Source organism: Cetorhinus maximus, chromosome 4 (assembly GCF_964194155.1).
Source record: "Cetorhinus maximus chromosome 4, sCetMax3.hap1.1, whole genome shotgun sequence".
Lineage (NCBI taxonomy): Eukaryota > Metazoa > Chordata > Chondrichthyes > Lamniformes > Cetorhinidae > Cetorhinus > Cetorhinus maximus.
This window is the reverse complement of record NC_135882.1, coordinates 106494162-106514570: the sequence shown is the minus strand read 5'-3', so window position 1 is coordinate 106514570 and position 20409 is coordinate 106494162. Positions and strand designations below refer to the sequence as shown.

The 20409-nt window shown below is 43.6% G+C and overlaps 1 protein-coding gene across 5 annotated transcripts in view; it reads right to left on the bottom strand.

Annotated features, from left to right (window-relative positions):
• Nucleotides 1–20409, bottom strand: part of adcy8 (adenylate cyclase 8 (brain)) — a 133704-nt gene that overhangs the window by 85105 nt on the left and 28190 nt on the right. For all 5 annotated transcript variants that reach the window (XM_078540594.1, XM_078540595.1, XM_078540596.1 and 2 more), the window contains exons 6-7: nt 10843–11001; nt 10422–10692 (exon numbers count right to left, since the gene is read on the bottom strand). In XM_078540594.1, coding sequence (XP_078396720.1) covers nt 10422–10692; nt 10843–11001 — 430 coding nt within the window. The remainder of the gene's footprint in view (nt 1–10421; nt 10693–10842; nt 11002–20409) is intronic.

Genomic DNA, 20409 nt, shown 5'->3' with positions numbered 1-20409 from the left:
AAATTTTTAAACCTTTCATTTTATAATTTCGGAAGCCCTTCAATTTCCTTGAGGCAGCTCAGTGCCTCAGGGAGATTGAAACGTTCTTTCACATGCATGTACGAAAGAGCGCTGGCCCTCGCTCTCCCTCCTCCCCCGGCCTGCACAGGTAGCGCTGAGTGCTACCGGTCGCATCTTATGCTGGGTGGGCTTTAATTGGCTGGCCTGTGTTAAATGGCGGTGCGGAGCTAATCGCAGGTGGCGATTGGCTCCACGACCGCCCCCACCGAGACCGACTGAAAAATTCAGGCCTCTAAATACTTCTTAAATGTTACAAGAGTTTCTGACACAACCACCCTTTCAGGCAGTGAGTCCCAGACTCCCACCACCATCTGGGTGAAAAAAATTCTCCTCAACTCCCCTCTTAGCCTTCAATCTCTTACCTTAAACTTATACCTCCTGGTTATTGACCCCCCTACTAATGGAAAAATTGCCTTCCTATCCACCCTATCTCTGCCCCTCATAATCTTATACACCTCTATGATGTCCCCTCTCAACCTTCGCTGCTCCAAGGAAAACAACCCCAGCCTATCCAATCATTTCTCATAGCTCAGACCTTCCTGCCAAGGCAGCATCCTTGTAAATCTCCTCTGCACCCTCTCCAGTGCAATCACATCCTTCCTATAAAGTGGTGACCAGAATTGCACACAATACTCCAGTTGTGGCCTAACCAGTGTTTTATAAAATTCCAGCATAAACTCCCTGCTCTTGTATTCTACACCTCGGCTAATAAAGGCAAGTATCCCATATGCCTTCTTAACTACCTTACCTACCTGCCCTGCTACCTTCAGGGATTTGTGGATATGCACACCAAGGACCCTCTGATCTTCAATACTTTCCAGAGTCCTACCATTCATAGTGTAACCCCTTGCCTTGTTAGCCTTCCCCAAGTGCATTATCTCACACTTTTCCAGGTTTAATTGCATTTGCCACTGCTCTGCTCACCTGACCAGTCCATTGATAATCTCCTGCAGTTTATGGCTATACTCCTCACTATTTACCACCCTACTAATTTTCGTGTCATCTGCGAACTTCTTGATCATACTCCCTACATTTAAGTCGAAATCATTTATGTACACCACAAACAGCAAGGGCCCCAGCACCGAGCCCTGCAGAACCCCACTGGAAATGGACTTTCAGTCATAGAAACATCCCTCTACCATCACCCTCTGCTTCTTGCCTCTCAGCCAATTGTGCATCCAACGTGCCACTTTGCCTTGGATCCCATGGGCTCTTACTTTCTTGACTAGTCTGTCATGAGGGACCTTATCAAAAGCTTTGCTAAAGTCCATTGTAGACCACATCAAATGCATTACCCTCATCAACACTCCTGGTTACCTCCTCAAAAATTTGATCAAATTTGTCAAACGTGACCTTCCCTCAACAAATCCATTTTATGATCCCTGATTAATCTGCTTCTCTCCAAGTGCAGATATATTCTGTCCCTCAGAATTCTTTCTAGTAACTTCCCCACCACCAAGGTTAGGCTGACTGGTCTGTAATTTCCTGGTCTATGCCTTCCTTCATTTTTTAATAATGGGACAACTTTAGCAGTCTTCTGGTATCTCACCTGTGGTCAGAGAGGATTTGAAAAATACTGCTAGGGTCCCTGATATCTCTCCCCATGCCTCCCTCAACAGTGTGGGATACATCTCATCCAGCCCTGCGAATTTATCCACTTTTAAGGCTGCTAAACCCACTAGTACCTCCTCTCTCTCTATGTTAATTTCCTCTAATATTTCACAGTCCTCCGCCCTGATGTCTATACCTGCATCGTTCTTTTCCATTGTGAAGACTGACGCAAAGTATTCATTGAGGACGGCACCCACATCTTCCAGGTCCACATACAGATTACCTCTATGGTCCCAAATTGGCTCTACTCTTTCCCTAGTTATTCTCTTGCTCTTTATATTTTTTAAAAATCCCTTTGCATTTTCCTTTATTCTACCCACCAATGCTTTCTCGTGCAGTCTCTTAGTTTTCCTAATTTCCTTTTTAATTTCCCCCCTGCACTTCTTATACTCCTCTAGGGGCTCTGCTTTATTGAGCTCTCGGTATCTGCCATAAGATTCTCTTTTTTTCTTAATCCTAATCTTAATGCCCTTTGATATTCAAGATTCTCCGGGCTTGGTCTCTCCCTTTGACTTTACGGGAACATATTGGCCCTGTACTCTCGCTATTTCCTCTTTGAGTGCCTCTCACTCCTCTGACACAGTTTTTATCCGCAAGTAGCTGTTCCCAGTTCACTTGGGCCAAATCGTATCTCATCTTAGCGAAATTAGCCTTTCCCCAGTTTAGAACTTTTATTCCTGGCCCAACCTTATCCTTTTCCATAACTATCCTAAATCTAACTGAGTTATGGTCACTATCTCCAAAATGCTCTCCTACTGATACGCCTTCTACCTGCCTGGGCTCAATTCCGAATATTAGGTCCAGAACTGTCCCCTCCCTTGTTGGGCTTTCTACGTACTGGCTAAAAAAGTTCTCCTGGTTGCAACTTAAGAATTTAGCTCCCTCCCTACCTTGCACACTAAAACTATCCCAGTTAATATTTGGGTAGTCAAAATCCCCTACTATTACTGCTTTATTATTCTTACACTTCTCTGAAATTTGATTACATATTTGATCCTCTATTGCTCCCTGACTGTTTTGGGGCCTATAGTACACACCCAACAGCGTGTTTTCCCCTTTTGTGTTTTTGACTTCTACCCATATGGCCTCATTTGATGAACCTTCCAAGATATCATCCCCTCTCACTGCTATAATTGATTACTTGATCAATATTGCAACTATTGCATTCTATAAAGCATTCTATACCCCTCTCTATTTCATCTGAATACCCTATAACCAGGAATGTTGAACTGCCAATTCTGACCTTTTAGTCAAGTCTCGGTCATAGCTATGATATCATACTCTCATGTGCCTATCTGTGCCCTCAGCTCATCTATCTTATTCCTCAGGCTGCTTGCATTAAAATATATTCCATTTAGCCTTGCTAAACTCACTTCTTTCTTATCTTTGCCTTCCAGACTCACTTACTAGCCTTTTAACTTCTAATTCCATCTCAGCTTATCTCCCCTCTGAACTACTTTTCAGGATCCCATCCCCTTGCCAATTTAGTTTAAATTCGCCCCAGCAGCATTAGCAAACCTCCCCGTGAGGATGTTGGTCTTGTTCCTGTTCAGATGTAACACGTCCAACTTGTATAGGTCCCACCTCACCCAGAAATGGTCCCAATGCCCCGGGAATCTAAAGCCCTCCCTCCTGCACCATCTCTCCAGCCACGCATTCATCTGCTCTATCATTCTGTTCCAATACTCACTACTGCGTGGCAACGGGAGTATTCCGGAGATTACTACCTTTGAAGTCCTGCTTTTTAAATCCTACCTAACTCCCTAAAGTCTGCTTGCAGAACCTCATTTCTCTTTCTTCCTATGTAATTGGTCCCAACATGGACCACGACCTCTGGCTGTTCACCCTCCCCCTTCAGAATACCCGGCAGCCGTTCCTATTACAAGGCTATTACAAGAAAAACAGAATAATCCTAATTATATCTCTTTTAGCAAAAGGAATGTTAAAAGAGTATTAATATTTACCAATATCAATTTTGTCTGTAATATGGCGGCATGTTTTAAGTTTGAAGAAGGAATTCTTAAAAGTGCTAGGTATCACGGATGCCTTATGGACTCTTATCAATCAAATTAAACAGAAATGGAACATTACATATCACCCTTACAAAAGAACAGGTCCTATGGGGATATAGCCTTTGGATGACCTGATATAAAAAATGAAGGAACTTTTTTAACTACTCTTTGAAGAAGTTTAAAAACCTTTTTATAAAATATAATTCTAATTTTAAGAAACAAGTAAATAGAAGTTACACGAATTGCTGTTGTAAGGCACTACAAGCATTTATTGACCAGAAAAAGCTCACACCTCATAAGATATTTCTCAACAATTAAATAATTTATCAACAATAAGGAATGATACAGCTTTATAAGGATAATAAAATGAAACTTGCACAAAGAGGCAACACCCACATTTGCAAAAGATGATCTAATCCAATTAGAAACAGCATAAAGATAGGAGCTTCACCACTGAAAACGCAGAAGTGTTGAAATTTTCATTTCAATGCTTCTCATTAAAGCCAACTGCATAGTTGGACACTTCTAATCTTAAATGAGGAGAGGTGTCTTGCTAAGCAGGCAGCTTGCTGCTTGGGGCATTTACGGTAATATTTTACTTTAGATTTTCTTGGATATTCCAAGATATTTTTGACTGTAGCATTATAGAGGTTTAACTTTTGGATTCGATATTAGAACAAAGAATATGTTTTCCATCTTTTTATAATATTTCATGTTGCGATGCACTTGGCCACTTAAAGTGTATTGCATCCTCGGTTATTTAATAAATTTTTAAATAAGTTAGCAAAATATAATGTCTTACGTAATATTCTGTATACAGCTCCAAAGAACCCCTCTCTGTATACTCCAAAGTGGGGAAATGCATTTTTTTGAAGAGACCCTCCAAACCCTTATAATATCCAGGTAATTGTAACCCAGCTGATGCTTATTAAAGATGGCTATCGGGAAGAAGCTAAAAATTGTCCTCCATGAGGGAGAAACAGATCATCTCTTCAGACCCAAACTAGTGTCTGTGAGGGCTGGTTGTTTTAAACTCAGTGAGGGTGATTATGAAGAAAGTGCTCACCATCGAGAAAGCTCCAAAAGGGGTTAAGGTTACAATCCACTTCACAAGAACATACTGGTCAAGGAAGTTCTTCTGAACACATTTCATAAATTCCTCCCCCCGCCTTACCCTTTACTCTAACACTAACCCAATCGATATTTGGGTCATTCCCACAATATCATCACTCTTTAGTTTTTGCGCATCTCTGTGATTTCCTTGCAGATTTTCTCCTCTCTCTCTCACTTTTTGGAGGCCTGTAGAATACTCCCAGTAGCATGTTCATTTCCTTTTTGTTTCTCAACTCTAACGAAATGGATTCTGTTTTTGCCCCCTCTAGGATATCCTCTCAATCCGAAATTACATTGTCTTCCCTCATCAGTACTGCCAACCCATTTCTCATTTTTCCTTTCCTATCTTTTCTGAACACTTTGTGTCCTTGAATATTAGGTGCCCAGCCCACATAATTTTAAACTACATTTCCGTTATTGCCACTGTATCATATATCCACATGATTATTTGTTCACCACACACCACACCACATTTTGTGGATTTACATACATGTATTCTAAACCTGCCTTGCATTCCTCGTAGTTCTTCTTAGCCAAGTCCTATCTAACATGGTACTACTTCCTTCTCCAGTACCAACCAAAAACTCTCACACTCCTTTATGTACCTTATTCCTCTTTTCTACTTCTACACATTGGTTCTGTAAGAATATGCTTAAGAATTCCTGTATAAGTTCGCTTAAAAGCATGTCTGAGATTTGCTGTTTAAAAATTTATTGAAGGAGCTTGCTGTAACTCTTTTCGAGTCAAAACAATAAACTAAATTAACAAAAACAAGGGAGAAATCAAGCACAGCCCCTAAGTCAGGTCAGCTGTAAAATCAAGGAAAAACTTTAAAGGAACCTTACAAACATCAAACTAAGATGTGATTAAAGGGGTCAACAAAACACCCCAGTCCCCACGGTGCCCACTGGGCACGGAAGGAGGAGCTTGCTGTAACTCTTTTGAGTCAAAACAATAAACTAAATTAACAAAAACAAGGGAGAAATCAAGCACAGCCCCTAAGTCAGGTCAGCTGTAAAATCAAGGAAAAACTTTAAAGGAACCTTACAAACATCAAACTAAGATGTGATTAAAGGGGTCAACAAAACACCCCAGTCCCCGCGGTGCCCACCGGGCACGGAAGGAGGAGCTTGCTGTAGTTGTATTTACCTTTCATATATGCAGATATCTCATGACTCATGGGTGGGCACACAACCACTTGCAAAAACAAATAAGACTTTGAAGTAACAACAGATGGAAAACCAGACATCCAGTGGCTAAACAATTACATGTAGGAGGGTCACGCGATAAAACAAATTATATGCACTAAATCCAGTGGGACATAGACCAATCAAAGATTGATCACTCAACCTGGAAACCAACGTGGACCAATCACAGACTGATCATGCCCCCAGGAGACCAATCGACTGGCTCAGAAGGATCAGGTGCTCTGCAGTCAAATTATAAAATTAGGTTGAAAGCCCTCATCAATACATTGTTGTCGGTAACAAGATCATTAACAGGTGAAGTGCTGGAAATGGAATGGTCCTTGTCAGATCAGATCCAATCGGCCTGTCGTCAAAACTCTTGTCTGACTAACTGGGGGTAACTGTACGTTTTAAATCACTCTGCATTGTTTTCTAGTTTAAGTTTTTTTGCCAGGAAAGCTGTTGGGTTTGTGGTGAAATTGTCAGTTGTGATTCTCAATCTCTTGGATGTTACATGCCCATGCCCCTGCCAATTTAGTTTAAACCTTCCTGTTGAGGTGCAAACCCACCTTTTTGAATAGGCTCCTGGCCCAGAACTGGTCCCAATGCCCCAAGAATCTGAAGCCCTCCCTCCTGCACCAAAGCCTTGCATTGAGCCTCTGTATTTTCCTATTTCTACTCACCAGTGTGGTATGTAATAGCACTGCCACTGGCTGGAAAGTGTAATTACAGCATGTTTACATAGACACTTTCCATTCTGAATGTGAACACAGGAATTTATAACGGGAAATCACGGTAGGAAGCACATAGTGGTAGATTTTTGAAAAATAAATATTTAGAAAGTAAAACAGATCTCCCATTGATCACAGTTAGCCTGGGATCTGGGTAATGATAGTGCTGCTTAGCTGATATTCAGCCCTGTTCCTGTGAAAATCCAGGTAATTATTGCTGTTTGTAATTGTAACTAATTATAGCTGAGGTCAATTAGAGGTCAATAAATTGCTTGTAAATTTTAGGCTCCAGGTCAAAAGCTGGCTTTCTTTTCATAATGATTATTTTGCAACTGTAACAAAGTGAGATCCTTTGAAGTGTATTTCTGGTGTGTAACATCTGGAGAGGGAGGGACACTGATTGGCCTTAACACACAATTAATGAAAGGCCTTGCGAAATACACTGTAGCTCCAAAAAGCAAAACTCTTTTATAATAAAAACCTTATTTTCAAGGCCATATTATCCATTGAGATACATCAGGTTAACCCCATGTTGCTAAATCTGCCCTGTCATCGATAACAGATTAACTCCTAGTATAGCAGCTACACTATCACAGTATTACAGATGGTGAAATAATTAAATGTCTTATCAGAATTGATCCAAGTACCAGTGAAGTTTACTGATTTGGAACGGACCCTTTAAGTACCATAAAGATTTAATTTAAGTAAGTTCATTAATATGAAGCATTTCATTCCTAATGCTACAATTCATAGAATCAGACGGTCATAGAATGGTTACAGCACAGGAGGTCATTCGGCCTGTCGTGTCTATGCTGGCTCTTGGCATAAGCAATTCACCTAATGCCACTCCCCTGTCTTTTCCCCGTAGTCCTGTAAATGTTTCCTTTTCAGGTAATGATCCAGTTCCCTTTTGAATGCCATGATGCAGCATTCTTCAGAAAGTACACCAACATCTGTTGGTCAATGGAAGCCTTATTATTATAAAATGGAGGAAGTCAGAATTCCATACATTTACATGGTAACATGTGAAGGGTGCTGCGGGAAAGCTTCTCACTGCAGCTGATGTTTTATTCAGTGACTACTGACTACAGGCGGGACGATCTAGTTCAGTCCTTCGAAAACTATATTGGTTTGGAATTTGGAAAACTTTAAAGCAATCATGTTTGAGAAATGAGCTTCATACCAGCTGTAGCTATATCACACTAGAACAAGACTATCTGTTGGACATAATCTCAGTCATGCTGATCCCAAACCACTGGTTTACTGACCGTCTGGCACCAGCAGTCAAAATGTTGACCTCTGCCATATATGTAGCATAATTGCAGTGCACGCTTTAACAAATGTACTGTAAAAGCATGAGAAATTGTATATCATGGCTCACTTTGACCATCTAAATATCAGAAGTTTAAATCCTGAAAGATCATGGAGATATTTGCCTCCAATCCTGCAATGATTAGACCATTTTAGATCATTAGCACCTTGAGTTGTTACAGGGTTGTTTATTTGTCACTGTTATATAACAAACGTGTCCCAAAACACTGCAGATATCTTAAATGTAGTTAGGTATTATCCTCGGGTGGCAGACTCTGGATTTCTGTGAAAGAATTAGCTAGATGGAGCAAATGGACCCCCAGGCCTGTACTAATTTTTGAATCATTTTATTATCTGAATGTAATCTTTGTGATATATATACATAATTTAGATCCTTACAGGTTGTACATCACCAATTTAATATTAATGTCATATCTGTAAAAATCCTTCCATGCTTTCAATTCAATTGTCATGGGATAAACTGTCTTCAGTGTGGTTCCTGAGGCTTTGATGAAATAATTTCTGTTCTATTGCAGATGCTATGTTCAGGCTGTTTGCAAATATTGAGACAGCCTCCATTTTGTTTCAAATTAAACCATCTCCCCAGGAGATCAACTTGAATGTGAATTACTCTTTTCTGCTAACTCCATTTTTGTTTTTTCTCTTGTATAAGTGCTTTCTCTTCACCAACTTATTCCCTGTGACCATCTTAGCTTCTTTGCTGGATTGTGCATTTCCAAGGAATGGGCATCAGAGTTCCTCCATTGCTAATCTGCCAGGAGGCACACTGAGATGTAGGATAAGACCCATTTGTCGCCCACTTTGCTTTCACCCCCAGGTAATTTGGCTGAGAAATACTGATTCCCTTACAGGATCCCAAGAACTGGATTTAAATGTTAGTCTCTTCACAGACATGCCAGCGCACTCCATATCACTATTGAAGTTGATTGGACACATCCCAGTTATCTAGAATAAAATGCTTATTATTGATTTTACAATATAGCCTTAAGAAAGCTGAAATATGGCCTATCAACAATTATCAAGCATGTCTACAAAAATCCGTACAACAATATTGAGGGGAATGTCAACCCAGCAAAAACAGTTTGGTCTGGTTCAGGTGGAATATTAAAATGTTAAAAGTTACAAAACCGAATCAAACTAACTTCGAACCCACCCGCCCCCAGGTCTAACAAGGACAAGATAGGGTTGGAAGTGAGGATGGGATTGGGGAAGTGGAAGGGGTTGGGTGACCAATCCACCGGCTGGAGGTGGGCCACTCTTTAATATTTTAATTAGGCTCCCTTTGTTCTCCATTTTAAATTTAACCCTGTTCAGCCAGGTCTCCTAGACCTCAGGAAAGCTGACAGCTAGAGGATGACGAGGACTGGTGTGTGGAAGAGTAAAGTGTCATCTCAGCACTGCTTGTGAGCAAGGGAGAGCTGGAGTGCTTCCCCTCAGTCCACCAAGCTAATCTACCTCCACCCTGACCTGGCCTTTCTGATTCCATCCCCCTTCTCCCAGTCTTACCAATCCCTATCCTTCCCTCCTCTGAGCTCCCCAGCTGCGGCTTCCAATAACCCCCAGACTTTCCTGATTTACCCCCACTGTCACCAGCCGCTGCTGCTCCTCCCTGTAAATATTGGAGCCACAAGATGGAAATGGAAAATAAACTGGTTAATCTGCACAGTCCTTTACTGCTTTATTATGCCTCCAATTATAAAATTGCTGGGTCATATTTTCATAAAAACAAGAAAAACCATTTCAGTTAGTTAATCATTTTCATGTCATAGACCTCCAATATACTTCACTTTGGTTGCAGCCCTTTTTTATATTGTTGTGATGTTTACTCCCGAGTACGTAGGGAGAAATGAGCCTGTGCATGTAATAGGTGTCTCATTTTCATAGAGGTGCCTCAGTATAGGGGTCCCCAGTGAAACTTTGCACTATAAGCCTGCCCCAAGCTGTAAGGGGAAAATGAAACATCCAAAAATATAACAATAATGGATAGGACAAGATGCACTGGCCCATCCAGCATGTCCAACATAACTACAATGCCTTGTGCATCACAACATATCCACTCCATACATGCTACCCAAATGCCATGTAATAAAAGGTTTGCAGAAAGTGAATGAGGACAAACTGCTTTGCACAGGTAAAGCCAGATGACAATCTGAAAGCACTGAGACTTACTGAGGAAACAATCATTGTACCATTGTGTCAACTATTACATATGTGCAAGACTTAAAGGGTATGATTTTAGAAAGTGAATGCATGATGATAGCAGCAGGATTTCACGGGAAGATTATCATTTCTAATGACCAGTAAACAACTACCTTACATGAATTACACTAATTTAAGAACACCTGAGAAGGTGGATCAGATAAAAGTTGTCTTACGTTCTGCTTTCCAACAATATTATCAAATGGAAGTTCAGGACTCCAGGAACCTTCAGTAAATGTTGTGGCACTATTATTTCTGTCACAAGTTGTACTGGATTCTTTCATAATGTCTTCAGGCAAAGTCAAAAAGCTTTCTTCTGGTTGCTTTATCAGATACGTTTCAATGTTGTGCTTTCTCAGAAACTCATTTCTCTCTTTTCCATGCCCTTCTTCTACTTCATAATCACCATTTAGGCAATCCAGCGTTGCCTTAGAAATATGAATCCTCCTGCAAACAAACAGATGAAAGGAAACACATTCAGATCCCAGCAAGAAACCATCCCTCCCACAAACCTTAATAACAAGAGCATTTATTTTAAATTTATTATTAGAGGAAGAATAAATTGCTTATGGCTTGTGTAAATGTCATGGTATCTACCCAGGGATTCCGCCAGACTCCAGTTTGTTTGCAATATCAACATCCCAGGACCAGACGTCAAATTGCCATTTCCGAAGCCCAAGCACTCCACAAAGCACAGATCCGGAGTGTATTCCTATACGCATATCAATCTCATGTTTCGTATGGACTCTCACATATCTACCCAAACAAAAAGAAACAAAAATTACAGAAATTTTCAATCATTAAAAGAAGCAAGCTGCTGTAACCTTAAAATGATGTTTATGCAAATACAAATGGGGTTAACACCTTCATTAAGACAGCTGTCAGAACAATATGTTAAATCTTCATGTGCTAATATTCACAGCATAATTTTGACACCATCCTAATTAAGAGTCAATCTACAAGTGCATAAAAGCAAAATATTGCGGATGCTGGAAATCTGAAACAAAGACAGAAAATGCTGGGAAAACTCAGTAGGTCTAACAGCATCTATGGAGAGAAAAACAGAGTTAATGTTTCAAGTCCTCTTCCTCCTCGTGCCCGCCCTCCCTCTGAAGAAGAGTCATGCAGACTTTTTCTCTCAACAGATGCTGTTAGACCTGCTGAGTTTTCCCAGCATTTTCTGTTTTTGTTCCTACTTGCGCACCCTACTTTAAAATCATAGGCTACACACTAGCAGAAAATGCACCTTGTAATCTCTCTGCACAGACCCTGCCTGACCTGCTGAGTATTTCCAGCATTTTCTGTTTTATTTCAGATTTCCAGCATCTGCGGTATTCTGCTTTTCCTTTTAATCTCAAATATTTAAGAGTTTAGGCTTGCCTTTTATAAAATTTGCTTCAAAAGTGCTGTTAACAAAGTGCTGAATATTTACCGCAGAAAATTTATGAATTTCTGAACATTCAGTGTCCTCTTAAACGTTCCTGATGTCTTAACTGCAGTACCTTGCTGCACCATTCCAGACAGCACAAGCTCATAAGGTTTTGAAGACGCAAGAGGGTTTTGAATCAGCAAATCATTACAATAACAAAAATGCTTAACCAGTTGCATGTGCCATTTAAAATATAATGGTGACATTTTGTTTCATTTAAGCACCAGTTCTTTTCTTAAGGTTAAGAAGAACCTTAAGGTTAAATGTCAAAACAATGACAAGATTAAATGTCAAACAATGAATCTTATGAAAAGATCTTGAGGCAACTGTCATCCCCTAATCTAATAGCCACAGACCTGAGAACAGAATTTGCAGGTCTTGGTAAGGTGATAATGATGTGTCTCATCTTGGTGGAAGCTCGCATTCATATAGCTCACCTTGTCATCTCTGCAAACACATCTGTTGTCTGAACTTGGAAAACCATTAGCAAAAATTTTGGCAACATTTGGAGACTGGACTATAGCATGTTTTTATCTGAATAATGCACATAAATAAGGCTTTGACATATAGCACCAGAAGGGGAACAGCTGGAAATAAGGAAGAAATATAAATATTTTAAGTATTCCAACATGCTTTTTTTTGTCTAATCTAGTCCTTTCAAATCTATGCACTAAAATAATATATCCATACTGGGATCATTTTCAACTTCATTGTTTGGGTGGTAACCTGGCACAGCAGATCATTTGCTCATTATAGAATCAGTCTGACTTGATTCTGTTTATGTCACACCTTTAATATCAAAAGTATTCATGGTGAAGGAGAGAAATAGACATGGTGCTAAAAATTGGCATTTATCACGTTTTGGGGTCTCAATTTGCAACTTGTTCATACTAGTTCTGCTGGAGGTGGGCAAAGGATATAACTTTGGTGCTGCTGTCCCATTATCTTGATTATAGCACAAAGCTTAGTGTCTGAAATGCTGCTAGCTGGCTCTGCACTCTATAGAGGGCTGTGCATGGCTGATGTGCTAAAGCATGTGGTGCAACCAGCCTTCTGTTCTTAAAGGCAGTCTGTCCCCTTTAAAGGGAAGCAGCACAGAATACTATTGCTGCAACTTAAAACAAGAACAATGAAAAACCAGGGCAGAGAGAAGTTTGCAATGTAACAGTTGTTGCAGTGGAGGTATTAATAGAAGTGGGCAGAAGGAGATACACCATGGTTCCATGGCAGGCTGGGAATCCCTTGTGAACCACTCCAGAAGGGATTGGAAGCAGGTGTACAGGGAGGTCAACTCACAGCATCTGCACCTGAGAACCTGGCAGCAGTGCCACACAGTCCAATGACCTCACATGGGTGGTCAAGGTCAGTGAATGCATCTTCATTTGACATCTCCTACCCACTACAACACTGACCTTTCATGCTTCGTAATGTACACAACCCATGACTCACTCATTCGCTGCTCCCAATGCGGTCTCCTCCACATTGGGGAAGACCAAATGCAGACTGGGTGATCGCTTTGCGGGACACCTTAGGTCTGTCCGTAAGCATGACCCAGACCTCCCTGTTACTTGCCATTTCAACACACCATCCTGCTCTCATGCCCGCATGTCCATCCTTGGCCTGCTGCAATGTTCCAGTGAAGCCCAACGCAAACTGGAGGAACAGCACCTCATCTTCCAATTAGGCACTTTACAGACTTCCAGCCTTAACATTGAGTTCAACAACTTCAGACCATGAACTCTCTCCTCTATCTTCACCTCTTTTTTTTAACCCGTTTTAAAAAAAATTTATTCAGTTATTTTTATTCATTTATTGTTTTATCCCCTTTTCTATCCTTTCTATATCCCTTTTTCCTCAACCACCACTCCCTCCTCCCACCCCACACCCAAAAGGGCCATCTGTTACTTGCTCCATGTTGTTCTTTCACAGAGTGCTGACCCTTGTTCTGCTATTCACACATTCTGCTTTTTTACCTTTTATGCCACTATCAGCATCTTCTTCAGCCCTTTCCACTACCATTAACACTCTCTTTGTCTTGTGTCCATGACATCTTTGTCAATCTCTCCTTAGCCCCCACCTATCACTGACCTTCTATCCAGCCTCACCTGCTCCACCCTCCTTAAACAGAATAAATTTCATCACATTTCTACTTCTCTTTATCTCTGAAGAAGAGTCATATGGACTTAGAACGTTAACTCTGTTTCTCTCTCCACAGATGCTGTCAGACCTGTTGAGTTTTTCCAGCATTTTCTGTTTTTATTTCAGATTTTCAGCATCCACAGTATTTTGATTTTAACTCACTCATTGGCATTCCCTGGCAGCCAGGGCACATGCCTAACATCCAAATACTCCACCCTACCCTCACAAACTTACCAATGCAGTCAGACTCACACTTAAAAGTCACTGGCTCCACGTGCTTCCAGCTATTGAGCCATGTTCAGTACATCACCCAAACACAGTGCAACATCATCACTAACATTCTTCGCTCTCTCTTGCAGCACAATGTGGCACACAATGGGAAGAAGCAGAGCAGAACCAATGGAGGACAAGAATGCCTGCAACTCCTGAGTCCAACAGAAGAGATGGCTCTCCGCATCATGGGGCTCACTACGACAGAACTTGTGTCATCTGGTATTGCTGAGATCATTATGAATGGCGGCATGTTTCAGTCTTATGCCCCTTCTCAACTCCCAACTAACTCTTATCCTGAGATCTGATTTGATGAGCAAACTGCTGATGGTATGACCATGGGCCTCTTGCTATCCGCTGCACCCCTCTTCCTTCACACTAACCTATCCCTTTTTATTTTTTGTTTTCAGATACTCAGGCACAGTAGCCCCAGGAGGGAGAGAGAGAACAACAGCACAGAATTGAGAAAGAGGCCCTTTCACTTTACACTATCCCCCAAGCTGGTGATTAGGTTGAGTTGGAATCTGCACATGGTGAATCATCCAGGCATGAGTGGGCTGCAGTTCACAGGATGAAGGGGTCGCTGATGAGTTCTGCTGCAGAGGACTCAGATGAGGACCTCGATGGGGCAGCACACAGAGGTGAAAGTGGCCGAAGACAAAAAGGTCTGAAAATTATTGACCAAAGAAAATGTTTTGTGACAAGGAATCATGTATTTACAGCACTTTTTATCTGTAGAGAAATGCAAATGCTTCTGGGCAACTTCAAATAGGTGGATTATTAGACTTCAAGTAGGTAGAAACATTAGTTTTCCCTTGTTTATTTGTTATTACTGTCAAGACTGTGGAGCAGTGCCCTTGTATCAAATCACTTAAGTGATCTCAACATTTCAACATTCAATACAGTTAGTGCATGTAATACAGAATGAAGTCCATACTAACAGAACATTGTTGTATTTCTTTGTTTGCTTTACACAAACTTACCAACCTCATACAGGACTGGTAAACTAAGTGTAGGTTCTGTTTATTTAGCTCCAACAGCTATTACTCACAAGGATGGCACAGCTGCAATTCTTACACCACACACTGCATGTATGACTAGTTGCTGGTCACACGCTACTCTCCATCCTGGCTACTTGCTCATTTGCATTTTCCCATAAAGTGGTGTCACAACAAACGTGACCATGTTGGATTATACACTTGTGAAGTGAAACAAAGGACTATAGCAGTGCTTTGCAAAGTAGTTCCTAATGTAAGCCCATTTTAATTCACCACCAACCTCTCAAGGGCAATTAGGGCTGAGTGACAAATGCTGGCCTTGCCAATCACTGGATCACACCCACACCCACACCCCATGAATATATATATAAAAAAAAAGCTCTTGAAAATTAATTTGATCCCAGACATCAGTAAAAACAAAATAGCACTGAAGCATGCACAGTAACTTTCAGCAGATAATTATTAAAGTTTGTATATTATAGATCAACATATAAACATGAAAATTGTGTTTTAAAGCACATTGTAAAAATTATATTATTTTATGAACTCATATGTTTCAGCTAAGCTCTCTGTATTCCCTGCTGATAGAGCACTTAGGGCAGAATTGTCCCAGATTTGCACAAAGTGGGCAGGAAAAAATAAAATCGATTTACCAGCCGGCCGCAATGGTGGGTTTTTGTGCTGTATTGTCCCTTTCCCACCTCATTAATTATTCACTCATGCAGAGCACGCCATTTTGCTGGTGGGTGGCCTCTGATTCGCCTACTATGCCGTCACCTCGCCGCTTCCTCACGCCGGCAGCCATATTTAAACCACAGCCACGCGCACATCTCTCAGTGCTCCTAGCCCAGGACTGCTGCACAGAAGACATGGCCCTGAAAGGCAAGAAGACTGCAGCCCCCCAATTCAGTGATACATCCTGAAATATGTTTTGGATGTTGTGGAGGTCTGCCATGATGTCCTGTACCCCGCTCTGGCTGCAGGAGGGTCAGCAATATCACCAATCCAGGTTGGGAGGCGGTGGCAGCAGTGGTCAGTGCCAACGCTGATGAAGGATCTCACCTATGCTGCCAGGATAAGTCAACCATCTCATCACTCTAAACTCACACATTGACAAGCCCATTACACATTCACTGGCATCTCAATCACTGCCAGCTCAAGGGACATCACCACTCACTCTCTCACACACACCCTCACATCTCCAATAGGCCTTATCTCCTCTGGAGAATGCTTCCTCATTCCATCCGTGCCTTCACTAAGCACACACGTGCACAGCTAGCATCATTCTCACTTGGCCTGGCATGTGCCTTGGTCACACTCTCTCCATCTGTCTTTACGCCAGACAAGATCGTGCACAATAAAAGGGAGAAATTGCAGACCTGGGGTGGAGTGCGGACATCAAGGTCCTCTCTCCCTTTGAAGACCTCATATTAGAGGCTGGCCGGAGACTATGTGCTCCGTTCCTGTGGCAACTACAAGTCAACGCCAAGCATACAAGTGAGGATCATGCACCAGATCATCCCTCTGGCAACTCAACTGTGAATCCACTGTTCTGTGTACCATGATGGCCATGCGCAAATAATCCCCACGTTCTCTCATGGGCACATCTGCCATGTCACCCTCAGGCAACCTTGACCCAGACTCAGCATCGACAGCACCCTCGAAGGCCCATCACAGCGCTCACCCACACCCTCCTCGAGCGCAGCGACAAACACCTCGATGGGACCTACACGTACAGCAGGCTCGGGTTCACTATCTGGTGAGCACAGCACATAATCTGTCCCACAGGAGGCGGAGGCACGGAGACCGAGGTCACCGGCACTCGGAGGACTGCTGGAGGCAAGGGATCCGTTGAGTCCGAGTCAGGTGATGAGCCTCTGGACCCAGTCCTCAGTCAGTCGTTGGAGTTGCAGCGACAGTCACGGGAACATCAGCAAGCGATGACAGCTGCTCTCCTCAGATTGCAATGTAAGATGTAGGTGTCTGTCTGCCTTCAGTCCGAGGTGATCACGCTGTCATGCCAAAGCACAGAGGTCAACATTGGCAGAATGGCGGCCATCATGGCAACCTTGGTCCAGGACATCAGTCCTGCTCTGCTGCGTGGGCTCAACTCCATCGCTGATGCCATAGTTGGCCTCTAACAGTATCAACATGAGACAGGTGTGGGGCAGCTCGATCACAATCCAGCTTCTCCTTCCCCTTAGGAACTCAGCCAGGGGCTGTTGGCAACTCGAGGGGAGGAGGAATGGCAGCTCAACATCCCGGGGCCATCCAATCACATGACTCTGGGAATGTCCACCAATCCAACTTCCCTCTTCCTGCGACCCCCATCAGCTCCAGCTCCACAGGCTGAGGAGGGTGCACCTGCCACACAGAAGGAGACCCAAAGCAGGCCTGGGCCCTCTACATCTTGGCCTTCCAGACGGCACCCACCAAGGTCATCACAGACCTGTAGCAGTCAGCAGGCTCCATCTCGCTGTGGATGTCTGGGAAGCACCAGGATGTAGCGGCAGGGTTAGGACGATTAAGGAAATGTAGTTTCACTGCATGAGCACTTGTACATAACATTGACTGTTGTAAATAAACTCCCAAGAATGTCACCCGTCTATTGCTCCTTGTTATGATGAGCAGAGTTCATGTCAGTCTGAAGTGAAAGCTTTCTGTTCCTGCACAAGATAAAGGCAGGTGTCTCAGTGCAGGGCTTCCTTCCTGTGCTCTGTGCAGCCTTCCCAGCACACTGATGATGCGTCTTCACTTTCACTGGACACATCAATCATGCCTGCACCTCGATGGGGTTTATTAACGCTGCCAGAATATCCTGGGCCAGCGGCACAGAGTTCTGTCATTCTCTCTGTTTGATCTCAGCACCTTTTGAGGTGCGGCTGACCCCCCATCTCATCAGCATTTGTGTCCGGTGACAGTGTGGTCCTGAAGGGTTCCGCTCACAAAGGATGCCATAGGATCAGGAGAAGTTAAAGTTTCCCCGCTGCATCTCCATGATATGACCCTGTTCACCGAGCACATACGAGGTGCCATCAGCCAGACAGGAGTCAAACATTCACATAAGCTATGTGAGGATCTATGGATTGTTCCCACTGCATGTCGTCATCATCATCCTCCTGTAATATAGTTAGGGAGTATAGGCACCTGCTGTGTCTCCATGACAGGAGCCTTATCACAGAGGCTAAGTTCCCTGCCATCAGCGACACAGGAGCCAAACGTTCATAGCTGCAATGTGAGGATTTATCGATTGTCCTCACTGCCTGTCGTCATTAACCTCCACAAATCTAGGTGCTATGAGGGACACCCAGCCATGCCTGCCTCGCCTGGACAACGTAATGGCCTCATCGCCTTCGAGGACCTCATCACCTTCATCCCTGTCAACTTCCTCCTCATCAGAGGAGATGTGCACTTCCTTCATCTCCTCCTCAGATAGCTCCCCTCCCTGTTGCAGTGCCAGGTTGTGAAGGGTGCAGTAGGCAGCCTCTGTGGACTGTATTGCAGGGCTCCACCAGGCCGATCCAGGCACCAGAACCTCATTTTCAACATTCTGATGGTTTGTTCCTCCAAGTTGCGAGCTGCAGCATGAGTCTCGTTGATCATGAGCTAGCTGAAGCCATGTGTCGGCAGTGAAAGGAGCGCGTGACAACCCAGGCACCCCACCCACCTGTTCCCCCTATCACCATCTGCCCCACCTGTGACAGCGACTGTAGGTTGCGTATTGGGCTCTTCAGTTATCTGAAAACTCATTTTTAGTGTGAAAGCAAGTCATCCCCAACCCCGAGGGACAGCCTAAGAAGAAGATCCTCATTGTACCTTCTCTCTGCTGCACTCTGAGGTTGCTGCACGGGTGTCATGAGCCACATCCTCTGTGGGTAGCCCTTGTACCTGAGGAGCCAACCCTGTAGCCTCTCTGGACCCTGGGAGATGTCAGGAATCTGAGACCTACTGAGAACGTAGGAGTCGTGGACAGTCCCTGGGAATCGCGTGCAGACCTGAAGGATGTGTTTGCCATGGTTGCAGACCAGCTGAACATTCAGTGAGTGGAAGCCCTTGCAGTTCACATACTGCACTACTTGTTGTCATGGAGATCTAGGCGCCATGTGAGTGCAGTTGATGGCACCCTGCATCCATGGAAAACCAGAGGTCTGTGCAAATCCCAGTGCTCTTGCTTCCCGGCTTGCCTGATCCTGGTCAAAATGCACAAAGTTGTGTGCCTTCACGAATATGGCATCCATGACCTCTTGGATGCACTTGTGTGTGGAGGCTTGTGGGATCCCACAGAGGTCACCTGTGGAGCTCTGGAAGGAGCCACAGCCACTGGCAGCGGGTGTCCTTCATGCCCCCATGCGCCAAATCCTGCAGCCAGTGGCATATGTGACCGACCAGTTCCCTGGACATGCACAGTCTTTGATGACACTGGTTCTCGGTCATCTGCAGGAATGACAAGCACTGTCAGTAGAACCTGGATCTAGCTAGGTGCCGACCCGCAACAGCTCACTGTGGCTCCTCAGTGGCATGCGAAGGAGCCCCAGCCACCCCTTCCTCTTGAGGGTGCTGCTCCTCCCTCTGCCCAGCTAGGCATATTCGTCACTGTCTTCTCCTTTGTCTCCGCTCTCTGTAAGCTATGAGCTATACAGCTAGGTCACAAGGCTCCCTGCTCCTGATGTACTCCTCCTGCAGAATGAAAGAGAGAGAGACATGTGGGTTAGCTTGGGTGTTCTAAGAATCTCTCTTGGTTAAGTTGAAGGCCCCTTAAAGCATCCCGGAGAATGTTGGCCACTACTTGGATGGCCAGAGTTTAGTGCGCTGCATGGCTGCCTAAAACCCCACCCATCACTGCCCCTCTCCACCTGACCAATTGGCAGCAGCTTTCCCAACTCGACTGCATGCTGAGGTCTCAGATCAGGTGCAGGCATTCTCCTAACCTGCATTGCAAGGCTGCACTGTTAGCTTAAACCATGGAGGAGACTGGTCTAAACTGAGATGATGACATTGCAAGGGGCTGTGAGCACCTCCACCAGTGAGCGCTTCATGGACAGCTTTAGCAAGGAGATTGTACAACGTGTCCAGTCATCCAATTGTTCTGCAATCCACTAAAACGCCCATTAATCTGCAGTCTGCGCCTGAGGGGTGAAAAGCTCAGGAGCTTTTGGCAGTACTTTCATGCCTCTGCATTGCTTGAGTGGGTAGGTAAGTTAGAGGCCCGACTCCAATCATACCAATGCGGCTGTGCCTGAACTGTCTCAGCTGTAAAAGAATGCTCACCTTATACAAGGCTTCCCTAATGCGTGGCCACTTCCCTCCACCCAGCATGTGCTTGTGCAC